This window comes from Lethenteron reissneri, chromosome 54, assembly GCF_015708825.2.
Source record: "Lethenteron reissneri isolate LAM-NWPU_2019-01 chromosome 54, ASM1570882v1, whole genome shotgun sequence".
Taxonomy (NCBI): domain Eukaryota; kingdom Metazoa; phylum Chordata; class Hyperoartia; order Petromyzontiformes; family Petromyzontidae; genus Lethenteron; species Lethenteron reissneri.
The window spans coordinates 730092-743541 of record NC_083832.1 but is presented as its reverse complement, the minus strand read 5'-3'; the positions used below and the strand labels follow the sequence as shown (position 1 = coordinate 743541).

Below are 13450 nucleotides of genomic sequence, written 5' to 3'. Positions count from 1 at the left end.
GTCTCTTTACATTGAAATCCTTAAACAAGGCATCCGTCTCTTTACAAATTAGACAAACACAATTGCCTCGATTTCCAGTGAAGAAGTATTATAATTCCCACCGCTCCTGAAAGCGGCGGCCCTCACTGTCAACTTTTCTCTTTTTTTTTGCAGTCGCCATGGCATAAATAATTCGAGAAGGGTTTGTGGCACGTATGCAAAGCCAGAGGGCATTAGAATGGTGCTGCCACCGTGTAGCGGAAGGAGGAAGTTTTATGATTTATTTATTCTGACAGAGCTAGCGAGCCATAAATAACACATTATAAAACCGAAGCTGCGGGCCGTATGAAATCTGACCGCGGGCCGTAATTGGCCCGCGGGCCGGACTTTGGACATGCCTGGTGTACACGATGCGTATAGGAGGGTGGTGGTGGTGAGGATGGTGGGGATGACGAGGACTCACTTGTGGTCATCGTTGAGGATGTGAACAGGAAACGTGCGCAGCTGTGCTTCCTCCGTGGCGTCGCCCGGGTTCCCAGTGGCCTGACCCGTGCCACCTTGCCCTGTGCCACTGTGCCCCGCCGGGGGCAGCCAGTGATTGAACTCAGCCAGCCAATTTTGCAGAGTGTTCACCTGCACACAACAGTCACATTGCCTTCATTAGGGTCACACTGGCGTTAAGAGTCACACTGCCATTAGGGTCACCCTGACATGAGGGTCGCGCTGGTATTAGGGTCACGTGGCATGAGGGTCACAAAGAATTGAGGGTCACCCTGACATGAGAGTCACACTGGCATGAGAGTCACCCTGACATGAGGGTCACGTGGCATGAGGGTCACGCTTCAATTCCTTTCAAATGACGTGACTTTCAAGAAGTTTCCAGTGACATCGTTTTGGCGTTGCTTCTGCACAAGCCGTATTCCTCGTTAGCAAAGCTTCAGATTCACGTGCGACAGCCGGGGAGGGGGGGGAGAAAGGAAACTGGAGATGGATATCTGCACAATAAGAGCAGCTTGTTTTTGTCTGTTCAAGGACGCAACACAAATAAGTGAAAGGGAAAGCTCCATAGAGCTGCTGCGCTAAAGGAAGTAGAAACTATCAAACTAAACTATTTTTATCTTGCCAGGTAGGGCCCAATGAGCTATACAGCTCTGTTTAAAAAGTGTCCTGGCCACAAATGATAGCTCACCCAAGTGGCTTATGGTGTAGATATTTATAGCAGCCAATACTCCAAAAGCATGTTTCTAAATGAGGAGAGAAAAACAGGAGAGCCCAGAGAAAAAGCCACGCAGTCAGGGAAAGAACATGCAAACTCCAAATATACAGCAGGCATCAGGGTCTAAATCTAACCCATGACCTCCTGTGTACCAGGCGAGGAAGTTAACTTCTCGCCAGCGTGGCGCCCCGGTGAATGTGAGCCGTCGACGGCGGCGGCCATGAGGGCCGGCCCTGGGCGTGCGGCGCTCACCGGCACGATGGCCAGCACGGTGCGCGCGTCCGTGTGGCGGAAGAGCACATCGATGAAGGAGATGAGCTGCAGCGTCTTGCCCAACCCCATGCTATGGGCCAGGATGCAGCCGAAGCCGCTGGTGGTGCTGTAGCGCTCCTGAGACTCCACGAGGTTGTCGTACAGAAAGCGGATCCCTCCGATCTGCACCCGCACGGCAGAGACCAGGTCGAGACAGCGGGAGAGATGAGGCGACGTGCACACGGACGTCGGGACTTATCTGTTTATTGCTTTATCCATGAAAGCCACAATGAGTCGAAGAACTCTTTTTCAGGAAGGGCCTGCTAAATTGGGTTTTCAGCCAAATAACCCTTTCCCATTCCGAGAAGTTGCAGGGTGTGGGGTTCCATTCACCGCTGAACCTTGGAACGCGTAAGGGGTTAGCGTTAATCTTATTTAGAGAGGCGTAGCGCCGTTGTTTTTAAAGACGTCGTACTCACCGCAAGAGACCGCACTCTACGATAGCTGGCGCCAAACTGTGCCACATGCCCTCCCGCATGGCCTTGTGGGAGCCTCAGTACCGATAAAGTAATCTTATTTTAGTTTTTCTTCAGGTTCCGTTCCGTACATCATCAGAACAGGAAAGAGTTAACGAGTGTTTACTCTGTTAACGGAGCACTTGAAGGAAAACAACGCACACAAGAGGGCAACGCTCTATCCCTCGTACAGATAGAAAGAGATGACGATTAGTCCACTTGTTGCACTGCCTTCTCCCTGAGAGTCACGGTATGGCACCTCGATGCCCACAGGAAGGGAGCTTCGCAACGTTGGTGCAATGATCCTCCAACCCTCGCTGCCTCCACAGTGCTGGATTTTACAGGCCGCGGTCACAGCCACCATCGCCCGGACAAAACAGATTTACAAACAAATTCGTGAAATTGTGGTGAGAGCGGGAAAACTCACGGATGCACCGAACCACGTGATCGAGAGATTCAGTGGGCCTTACCTGGTAAAATGTTAAATTTAGATTGGTTTACTATATCCCTATATATCTGTTTAATGTTTAATATTTCTGTGCCTTACTTTTGTAATTCTCGCTGCAGGGAATTTAATATTTAGCGTTGATTTAACGTGGATTTATGTTTGTGTTTTTATTAAGATTGCTATGAACTTCATTGCTGTAGTTTGCTTTGCTTTTGTCATTTAGGTGATCTAGGCCACTCCTTCAAACGAGACTCACCCTGGTCCCTTACACTCTCACCTGATTAAAAGAAGTCTACTTGAACTAGAACTCTCTTCCCACGTCTCTCCTTCCTCGTGTCGCCATCCCCCCCTCCGTGTGTCTCTCTCCCCGCGTGTCTCTCTATCCCTCTATCGGCTTCTTTTTCTCTCTCTCCCCATGTCTGTGTCTCTATCTCCCCGTGTCCTTCTCTCACTCTCGCCTCGTCCGTCGATCTTTCCCGATGTGTCTCTCTCCCTGTGTCTGTCTGCCCTTGTCTCTCTCTCCCCGTGTCTGTCCCTCTCTCCCCGTATGTGTCCCTTTCTCCACGCATGTGTCCCTCTCACCCCTTGTCTCTCTCGCGATGATTCGCGCACATGCGTGGGCGTTTGCGCGTTGACGACCCCGCACGATAGCGGGGGGGGGGTTGGGGGAGGGGGGGCGGGGAGCTGGTACGAGGTTGGCGCGGCACCTGGTGCGGCTTGACGACGCGTGCCAGCTGAGGCGCCATGAAGATGTCGGGCTCGTCGGGCGGGCGGTTGACGTTGACGAGCACGCGCCCCGCCACGTCGGGCTGGTTGCGCGCGTCGTTGCAGTGCGAGCCCAGAGCCGCCACCGATGCGGCGGCCGCCGCCGCCTCGGCGTCGTCCGCCCCGGCCTCGTCGGCGCTGGAGCCGCTCGACTCGGAGCCGATCACGTGCACAGCCTCGTCCTCCGAGCTCAGCTCGATCACGTCGCCTGCAGACGCAGAGCGCTATGAGCATTGTGTGCAGTGTGCGTGCCGTGTACATGGGGTGCTGTGCGGTGTGTGGTGCGTATGTGTGCGGCGTGTTGTATGTGTGAGGTGTGCATACTAGTGTGTGTGTGGTGTGCTGGTGGTGATACACACGCGGTGTGTGCTCTGACAGGCTGCATTAGGTCTCACCATGGCTGGGCACGTCATCTTCACTGCTGCTCACGCAGATAACCTCGCTCTCCCGCGCACCCTCTTCCAAGGCCGCGCCTGCACCAGCACACACGGCCGCCCGGCAGCATGGCCCAAGTTAACAACCCTGCCTGAGCTGTCTTCACTCTAGAGTGGGCTCTCGCGTGGGGTCTAGAGTGGGCTATAGTAGGATATATGTTGGGGTCTAGAGTGGGGTCTAGAGTGGGGTCTAGAGTGGGGTCTAGAGTGGGGTCTAGAGTGGGGTCTAGAGTGGGGTCTAGAGTGGGGTCTAGAGTGGGGTCTAGGGTGGGGTCTACGGTGGGGTCTAGAGTGGGGTCTAGAGTGGGGTCTAAAGTGGGGTCCAGAGTGGGGTCTACGGTGGGGTCTAGAGTGGGGTCTAGAGTGGGGTCTAGAGTGGGGTCTAGAGTGGGGTCTAGGGTGGGGTCTAGGGTGGGGTCTAGGGTGGGGTCTAGAGTGGGGTCTAGGGTGGGGTCTAGAGTGGGGTCTAGAGTGGGGTCTAGAGTGGGATCTAGAGTGGGGTCTAGAGTGGGGTCTAGAGTGGGGTCTAGGGTGGGGTCTAGGGTGGGGTCTATGGTGGGGTCTACGGTGGGGTCTAGAGTGGGGTCTAGAGTGGGGTCTAGGGTGGGGTCTAGGGTGGGGTCTAGGGTGGGGTCTCGAGTGGGGTCCAGAGTGGGGTCTACGGTGGGGTCTAGAGTGGGGTCTAGAGTGGGGTATAGAGTGGGGTATAGAGTGGGGTATAGAGTGGGGTCTAGAGTGGGGTCTACGGTGGGGTCTACGGTGGGGTCTACAGTGGGGTCTAGAGTGGGATCTACAGTGGGGTCTAGAGTGGGGTCTAGGGTGGGGTCTAGGGTGGGGTCTAGGGTGGGGTCTAGGGTGGGGTCTAGAGTGGGGTCTAGGGTGGGGTCTAGAGTGGGGTCTACAGTGGGGTCTACAGTGGGGTCTAGAGTGGGGTCTAGAGTGGGGTCTAGAGTGGGGTCTAGGGTGGGGTCTAGGGTGGGGTCTAGGGTGGGGTCTAGGGTGGGGTCTAGGGTGGGGTCTACGGTGGGGTCTAGAGTGGGGTCTAGAGTGGGGTCTAGAGTGGGGTCTAGGGTAGGGTCTACAGTGGGGTCTAGAGTGGGGTCCAGAGTGGGGTCTACGGTGGGGTCTAGGGTGGGGTCTAGAGTGGGGTCTAGAGTGGGTCTAGGGTGGGGTCTACAGTGGGGTCTACAGTGGGGTCTACATTGGGGTCTAGAGTGGGGTCTAGAGTGGGGTCTACAGTGGGGTCTACGGTGGGGTCTACGGTGGGGTCTAGGGTGGGGTCTAGGGTGGGGTCTAGAGTGGGGTCTAGAGTGGGGTCTAGAGTGGGGTCTAGAGTGGGGTCTAGGGTGGGGTCTACGGTGGGGTCTGGAGTGGGGTCTAGGGTGGGGTCTAGGGTGGGGTCTAGGGTGGGGTCTAGGGTGGGGTCTAGAGTGGGGTCTAGGGTGGGGTCTACGGTGGGGTCTGGAGTGGGGTCTAGAGTGGGGTCTAGGGTGGGGTCTAGAATGGGGTCTAGAGTGGGGTCTGGAGTGGGGTCTAGGGTGGGGTCTAGGGTGGGGTCTAGGGTGGGGTCTAGAGTGGGGTCTAGGGTGGGGTCTACGGTGGGGTCTGGAGTGGGGTCTAGAGTGGGGTCCAGGGTGGGGTCTAGGGTGGGGTCTACAGTGGGGTCTAGAGTGGGGTCTAGGGTGGGGTCTAGGGTGGGGTCTAGGGTGGGGCCTAGGGTGGGGTCTAGAGTGGGGTCTAGAGTGGGGTCTAGAGTGGGGTCTAGGGTGGGGTCTAGGGTGGGGTCTACAGTGGGGTCTAGAGTGGGGTCTACAGTGGGTCTAGAGTGGGGTCTAGTAGGATATATGTTGGGGTCTAGAGTGGGGTCTAGAGTGGGGTCTAGAGTGGGGTCTACAGTGGGGTCTACAGCAGGGTCTACAGTGGGGTCTACAGTGGGGTCTAGATTGGGGTCGAGAGTGGGGTCTACAGTGGGGTCTAGAGTGGGGTCTAGAGTGGGGTACCGTCGGGCTGGCTGGGCTTGTAGGCCGTCTGCTCGAGTCTCTTGCGCCGCTCCAGCTCCTCCAGCTGAGCGGCGAGAGTGTCGGCCTCAAGCTGCTCCGGACGAAGGAGCTTCCTAGAGCCGCAGCACCACCACCGCCAGATCAACACCACAACCACAACAACCACAGCCACATCCACACAACCACCACATCAACACCACAACCACAACACAACCACAGCCCCATCAACACAACAACCACATCAACACCACAACCACAACACAACCACAGCTACATCAACACCACAACCACCTCAACACAGGGCATGTGTGAGGTGTGCGGGGAGTGTATGGGGGTGTGCAGGGCACGCGTGCAGGGCGCGTGTGCTAGGCACCGAATGTTTCTCCGCATGTGACCGGAGTGAGTGGAACTCTTCTGCCTCTTCCTGGCGATGGCCGTGCCACGCGAGGTCCCTAGTGCCGCTGCACGGTCCGCCCGCTTCCTGGAGGGCACCACGCTGGCGGCTGGATCCTTGGGCGGCCGGCCCTCGCCCCCCGCCTCTTCCTCCTCACCCCCACCCGCGGAATCCCCATCGCTCTCTGCTGAACACACACACGATGGAGAAACGGATGAGAGTGTCGTCGCAGTCACCTCCGCCATTCTCAATGACAACGTTGCCATCTGCACAGCTGACAAGTCCTCGTTCTCCACGACCGTCTCCATCACCCCGCACGTGTGGCACACACGTGGGAGGCACGCACAGGAGACAATCTCCTGGCTCCGCCTCGACTCACGGACACTCAGCAACCTTGCGTTCATCACGGAGGTGAAAGGAAATTGGCGAACCCCCCTTTGTTGGACTTTTATTACCAGGTAAGGCCCACTGAGCTATGAAGCCACCTGGCTATCACAAAATGGCTTATCGTGTGGAAATTTATAGCAGCCAAATACTCGTGATGTTGATTCTAAAATGTGGAAGGAAAAACCGGAAGACCCGGAAAAAAAATCCACACGACTACGGGGAGAGAGACACGCAAACTCCAAATATACAACAGCCGTCAGGGTAGGGATGGAAGCCACAACCTCCTGCACACCAGGCGAGGGATTTACATCTTGCCACTGTGGCGCCCTCTCGCCACAGTATTGAGCGTAAACCTCAGGGTAGAAGAGAACTCGACGCTGGTGTGAACCTGCACGAGAAACCACACCGCCACCACTGCCGCCACCGCCACGCGCAAACAGTAGTGGCCTCACCCTGCGTGCGGATGCTCATGCACCGGACAACGAGAGTGGCATCTGATGAAGAGCGCTTTCTGGTTCTTCGAGGTAACATGTTGCAGCAAGCATTGCAAAACAATGGACACAGCCAACAACAACAGATTAACAGAGCCTCTAGCGAAACAGGTCCCAACCTTTTAGAGTGTGCGGGACCCCCTTTTCAACCGCGAGACATTTTGCGGACTAACACACGCCGCGATTTGTTCTGTTTAGACTCCCGTTAAATACATGGAAATCTAACGTGCAAAACAAAGTAATACGACGCTTCTTGTGCCCCACTATCACTGATCCCCAACATCACCGGAATCTGCCAGAAACGTCCCTCGGGCAAAAAGAAAAGGGGAAAAAACAACAAGCGACGACAAACCTGCCAAATGTAGCCGGCGAAAAATCACCCCCCCCCCCCACCCCCAGTGAGGGAGCTCGCATCCGAGCTCCCAATTCCAAATGGCTCGCGTGGCGGAGCCTAAACAGACTGAAGAGAGTGAGTCTCGGCAGATGCAACTCTCTCGTGAAATCATGGGGGTGGGGTGGCTTCAATGCCACCGACCGACGTGCTTGTCAGGAGAAGCACACCACGTGGATCATCTCCTGAGATGCCCTGCAGCAACCACAATGCACTTCCTCAAGATTTGGCAAATGGAAACACCACAGAAGCGGTGGCCTGTGCAGAGTATTGAGAAAAGACCGTATAGGTTGGACAGGAGAAACGACGATGACGAAGAAGGTAATCAATTGTAATGTAAGCACCTTAAATTGTGAACTTCTTATTAACTTACCTCAACAAATACATTCGTGGGGCATAGCTGTACATGTGCGGGAATGTGTTTATACTGAATAACTCTTCTTGGTTCTTTCGGTAAAGTCACGTAGAAGGGAAGTAATAAAATAAAAAAAATAAAACATAATAAAACAATTCTCACGACGTTTCGGCCACAACGCAAGCAGCCGTCCTCAGGTGAAAACCAGGTCCGTCGAGGCGACAGAGTCTGAATGAAACAGCACACGAGCTTGGAGCATATATATAAGCTGGGCGCATTGACAAAGGAATTTGCATATCAAAAGGAATTTAGCATATTTATGGGAAATGCAGGAATGTGATTAGTCCTGCATATGCATGTGCATTATGCAGGATTAACAGCATCAAAGGGAGCTGCAGTTACTGCTGCTGCTGAAATTACTGCTGCTGCTGCAGTTTCTGCTGCTGCTGCAGTTACTGCTGCTGCTGCAGTTGCTGCTGCTGCTGCACTTGCTGCTGCTGCTGCTGCTGCACTTGCTGCTGCTGCAGTTGCTGCCTTATCCATTTTAATATAACACTATGTATTATTCTACCCACCCTAATGTGTATCACACTGCTATATGTTTACTATAGAATTACGACACCATACATTACTCTGCACACTGCACCATGCCAGTGAGTGGAACGCGGTCTGAAAGTCACCGTAAACGTGAACACAATCAGTTAAGATCCGAAATGGTTTATTACGTCCTTCCAATGATTGCTAAGCCAGAATCCATCTTCTCGGTTGAAATTGTCTCTGTGTTTGTATATGTGGATCGCCTCATGAACGAATCTCTCATGATAGCCAGATGGCTTGCAGAGAACCTCTGTCTTGGAGAAGTCAATGTCATGTGAGCCCACTGAATTGTAACAGTGATCTGCCACGGCTGAGGTGTTTGTCCTACCGTGTTTCAGGTCTGCCTTATGTTCACGGATGCGGTCCGAGACATGTCGTTTGGTTTCCCCAATGTAACTGCTACCACAGAGGCAACTTAGTTTGTAGACGCCAGGGTACTGTATGTCTGGAACCACATCTTTTACAGACGGGACCAGATCACGGATTTTATGTACTGTGTTGAATCGGACCTGGATCTTGTGTTTAATCAGGATTTTGGAGATCTTTTTTGTGACCCCAGCAATGTAGGGTAAGGTGATGGTCTTGAAAGGCTCCTGAACAGGATCCTTCTTGATGGTTGGAGTGATGGCTTTGCGGATTGTGTAGTCGGAGTAACCATTAGCCTTAAGAGCTTGGCGTACGTGTTTGAGTTCACTGGAAATGTGTTCATGGTCGGAGATGCATTGGGCTCTATGATATAGAGTCTTGATGAGGGAATTCTTCTGGGATGGATGGTGGTGGGAATCCGGTTTTAGATAAGCATCCGTGTGGGTGGCTTTCCTGTAGACAGAGTGGCTCATTGAACCATCAGGTCTCCTTTTGATTAGGACATCCAAAAAGGGTAGCTTGCCATCATTTTCGACTTCCATGGTGAATCTGATGGCTGGGTGTATGGAATTGATGTGGTCGAGAAATTGGTCTAGAGCAGGCCGGCCATGTGGCCAGATGACAAAAGTGTCGTCTACGTACCTCTTCCATAAGGTCGGGCGTAGAGTGGCAGTCTGGATGGCGTCCGTCTCAAATTTCTCCATGAAGATGTTGGCTACAACCGGAGATAGGGGGGAGCCCATTGGGGTGCCCTCAATTTGCTTGTAGAAGGTTCCATTCCAGGTGAAGTATGTATTGGTTAAGCAGTGTCTCACCAGGGGGGGTACCCCAGCATTCAGTCCTTGATGAACCAAGTCTTCAATGATTGCGATGGTGTCAGGCACAGGCACCTTGGTGAACAAGGAAACCACATCAAAACTGACAAGCAGGTCGTCTGGGGACAGGGCAATCCCCTTGATTGTCGATACCAGGTCAGTAGAATTTAGTACTGCAGAGGTGGTTTTTCCAGTGAAAGGCCGTAGGATTTCGGACAAAAAACGAGCCAGTTTGTAAGTGGGGGAGTTGATAGTAGAGACAATGGGACGAAGAGGTGTATCTTCTTTATGTATCTTTGGCAAGCCGTACAATCTTGGTGGCCTGGCTGCAGAAGGTTTCAACGATAACTGTTTGGTCTGATCAATTAATGCGGTTGAAGCAGAAATGATGTTGTTGGTTTTGGAGACGAGGCTGTTGGTGGGGTCTCTTTTTATTTTTGTATAGCTGCCATCGTTGAGTAGTTCTTGAATTTTGTTGTTGTATTCTATTTTGTCCATGATGAGAGTGGCATTGCCTTTGTCGGCTGAGAGGATGACAATGTCATCCCTCTTTTTTAATTGAGCTAATTCAAAACGCTCATCTTTGCTGATGTTGCTAGCTGGCATCTTAGCGTTTTTTAACCCTAAAAAACGCTAAGATGCCAGCTAGCAACATCAGCAAAGATGAGCGTTTTGAATTAGCTCAATTAAAAAAGAGGGATGACATTGTCATCCTCTCAGCCGACAAAGGCAATGCCACTCTCATCATGGACAAAATAGAATACAACAACAAAATTCAAGAACTACTCAACGATGGCAGCTATACAAAAATAAAAAGAGACCCCACCAACAGCCTCGTCTCCAAAACCAACAACATCATTTCTGCTTCAACCGCATTAATTGATCAGACCAAACAGTTATCGTTGAAACCTTCTGCAGCCAGGCCACCAAGATTGTACGGCTTGCCAAAGATACATAAAGAAGATACACCTCTTCGTCCCATTGTCTCTACTATCAACTCCCCCACTTACAAACTGGCTCGTTTTTTGTCCGAAATCCTACGGCCTTTCACTGGAAAAACCACCTCTGCAGTACTAAATTCTACTGACCTGGTATCGACAATCAAGGGGATTGCCCTGTCCCCAGACGACCTGCTTGTCAGTTTTGATGTGGTTTCCTTGTTCACCAAGGTGCCTGTGCCTGACACCATCGCAATCATTGAAGACTTGGTTCATCAAGGACTGAATGCTGGGGTACCCCCCCTGGTGAGACACTGCTTAACCAATACATACTTCACCTGGAATGGAACCTTCTACAAGCAAATTGAGGGCACCCCAATGGGCTCCCCCCTATCTCCGGTTGTAGCCAACATCTTCATGGAGAAATTTGAGACGGACGCCATCCAGACTGCCACTCTACGCCCGACCTTATGGAAGAGGTACGTAGACGACACTTTGTCATCTGGCCACATGGCCGGCCTGCTCTAGACCAATTTCTCGACCACATCAATTCCATACACCCAGCCATCAGATTCACCATGGAAGTCGAAAATGATGGCAAGCTACCCTTTTTGGATGTCCTAATCAAAAGGAGACCTGATGGTTCAATGAGCCACTCTGTCTACAGGAAAGCCACCCACACGGATGCTTATCTAAAACCGGATTCCCACCACCATCCATCCCAGAAGAATTCCCTCATCAAGACTCTATATCATAGAGCCCAATGCATCTCCGACCATGAACACATTTCCAGTGAACTCAAACACGTACGCCAAGCTCTTAAGGCTAATGGTTACTCCGACTACACAATCCGCAAAGCCATCACTCCAACCATCAAGAAGGATCCTGTTCAGGAGCCTTTCAAGACCATCACCTTACCCTACATTGCTGGGGTCACAAAAAAGATCTCCAAAATCCTGATTAAACACAAGATCCAGGTCCGATTCAACACAGTACATAAAATCCGTGATCTGGTCCCGTCTGTAAAAGATGTGGTTCCAGACATACAGTACCCTGGCGTCTACAAACTAAGTTGCCTCTGTGGTAGCAGTTACATTGGGGAAACCAAACGACATGTCTCGGACCGCATCCGTGAACATAAGGCAGACCTGAAACACGGTAGGACAAACACCTCAGCCGTGGCAGATCACTGTTACAATTCAGTGGGCTCACATGACATTGACTTCTCCAAGACAGAGGTTCTCTGCAAGCCATCTGGCTATCATGAGAGATTCGTTCATGAGGCGATCCACATATACAAACACAGAGACAATTTCAACCGAGAAGATGGATTCTGGCTTAGCAATCATTGGAAGGACGTAATAAACCATTTCGGATCTTAACTGATTGTGTTCACGTTTACGGTGACTTTCAGACCGCGTTCCACTCACTGGCATGGTGCAGTGTGCAGAGTAATGTATGGTGTCGTAATTCTATAGTAAACATATAGCAGTGTGATACACATTAGGGTGGGTAGAATAATACATAGTGTTATATTAAAATGGATAAGGCAGCAACTGCAGCAGCAGCAAGTGCAGCAGCAGCAGCAGCAGCAAGTGCAGCAGCAGCAGCAACTGCAGCAGCAGCAGTAACTGCAGCAGCAGCAGAAACTGCAGCAGCAGCAGTAATTTCAGCAGCAGCAGTAACTGCAGCTCCCTTTGATGCTGTTAATCCTGCATAATGCACATGCATATGCAGGACTAATCACATTCCTGCATTTCCCATAAATATGCTAAATTCCTTTTGATATGCAAATTCCTTTGTCAATGCGCCCAGCTTATATATATGCTCCAAGCTCGTGTGCTGTTTCATTCAGACTCTGTCGCCTCGACGGACCTGGTTTTCACCTGAGGACGGCTGCTTGCGTTGTGGCCGAAACGTCGTGAGAATTGTTTTATTATGTTTTATTTTTATTATTTTATTACTTCCCTTCTACGTGACTTTACCGAAAGAACCAAGAAGATGAATCCCTGCAGTCACGAAAGCTTTAAATCGAAACTGAATAACTCGTTTAATGAGAAGCTGTTTGGCACTCGGGCTCAGGCGAAACAAATGTTTGGATCAGTTGTGGCGGTCGCAGACTCCAGGATTTTGTTATCTACTCCTCTAAAGAGGCACGGCAACATAGTCGACCGGAATGTCGCTTGATCACCACGTCCAAAATATTGTAAGGTCCTGCAATTTTCACATCAGCGTTCTATGGAATTCGGGCACTATTGAATCGTGACATAGCCAACACGATGGTGTGTAGCATAATATTGACAAGGCTCAATTATTGCAAATCACTACTCTACGGGACGTCTGGCAAAAAACATTAGCAAGGTGCAGCCTGTACAAAATTCTCTTGGCATGTGTCGTGAAGGGTACTGTAAGATCCGGCCATGTCTGTCCAATGATCGCCGAGCTACACAGGTTTCTGTTTGCTGAATGAATACATTGTTATAAGGTCGGCACTCATTACGCACAAAGTGCTTGCCACAAATGAACCACGAGACCTTGCTGATCTCGTCTAGGAGTATAAACCATCATGCAAACTACGGTCATCTTCGCAGCAGCGGATTTTGGCTAACCATCGATTAAAGACGGTCACCGCATTGCACGCTTTCAGATGCGCTTCTGCGGCTATCTGGAACACTCTTCTTTCCTATATTTGGAAGCCACCGGAGCTATGCACTTTTAAATCTAGACTGAAAGCTAATTTTTTTAAACAGATTTTTGTGTTTCATTCGTTGTCCTTCCCCCGCACCTCCGATTAGCATGGTTGGCTACTTAGATAGATACATCCACAACATATATACAAAAAATCTGAAAGATTTGGAATAGTAGTTCGATGGATCAAGTTGACGGGACCACAGATCTCATTTCTTGATCATATCTTGCCATGAATATGGAACAAAGTCACGGCTTTTTCCCTGTAGGTTTAGGTTAAGTCCATTTTAGGTGGCTTAAAACATCTGCCAAATATGGCAACTTAACTAACCGGGGAAAAAAAAACACCGAAGTGATGTGAAAACTCAAACTTAAAGCCCGAGTAGAGAAAAATCCTCACTTCGTCACGCAACTCCTGC

General features: G+C 51.2%; 1 protein-coding gene across 3 annotated transcripts in view; it reads right to left on the bottom strand.

The window, feature by feature from the left end:
* The window catches only part of LOC133356436 (helicase ARIP4-like), a 92171-nt gene that overhangs the window by 35756 nt on the left and 42965 nt on the right, over positions 1-13450 (bottom strand). For 2 of the 3 annotated variants that reach the window (XM_061573965.1, XM_061573967.1), the window contains exons 3-8: positions 5983-6190; positions 5610-5722; positions 3571-3648; positions 3118-3383; positions 1448-1630; positions 443-612 (exon numbers count right to left, since the gene is read on the bottom strand). In XM_061573965.1, the coding sequence (XP_061429949.1) occupies positions 443-612; positions 1448-1630; positions 3118-3383; positions 3571-3648; positions 5610-5722; positions 5983-6190 (1018 nt within the window). The remainder of the gene's footprint in view (positions 1-442; positions 613-1447; positions 1631-3117; positions 3384-3570; positions 3649-5609; positions 5723-5982; positions 6191-13450) is intronic. The other variant, XM_061573966.1, reaches the window with a different exon arrangement.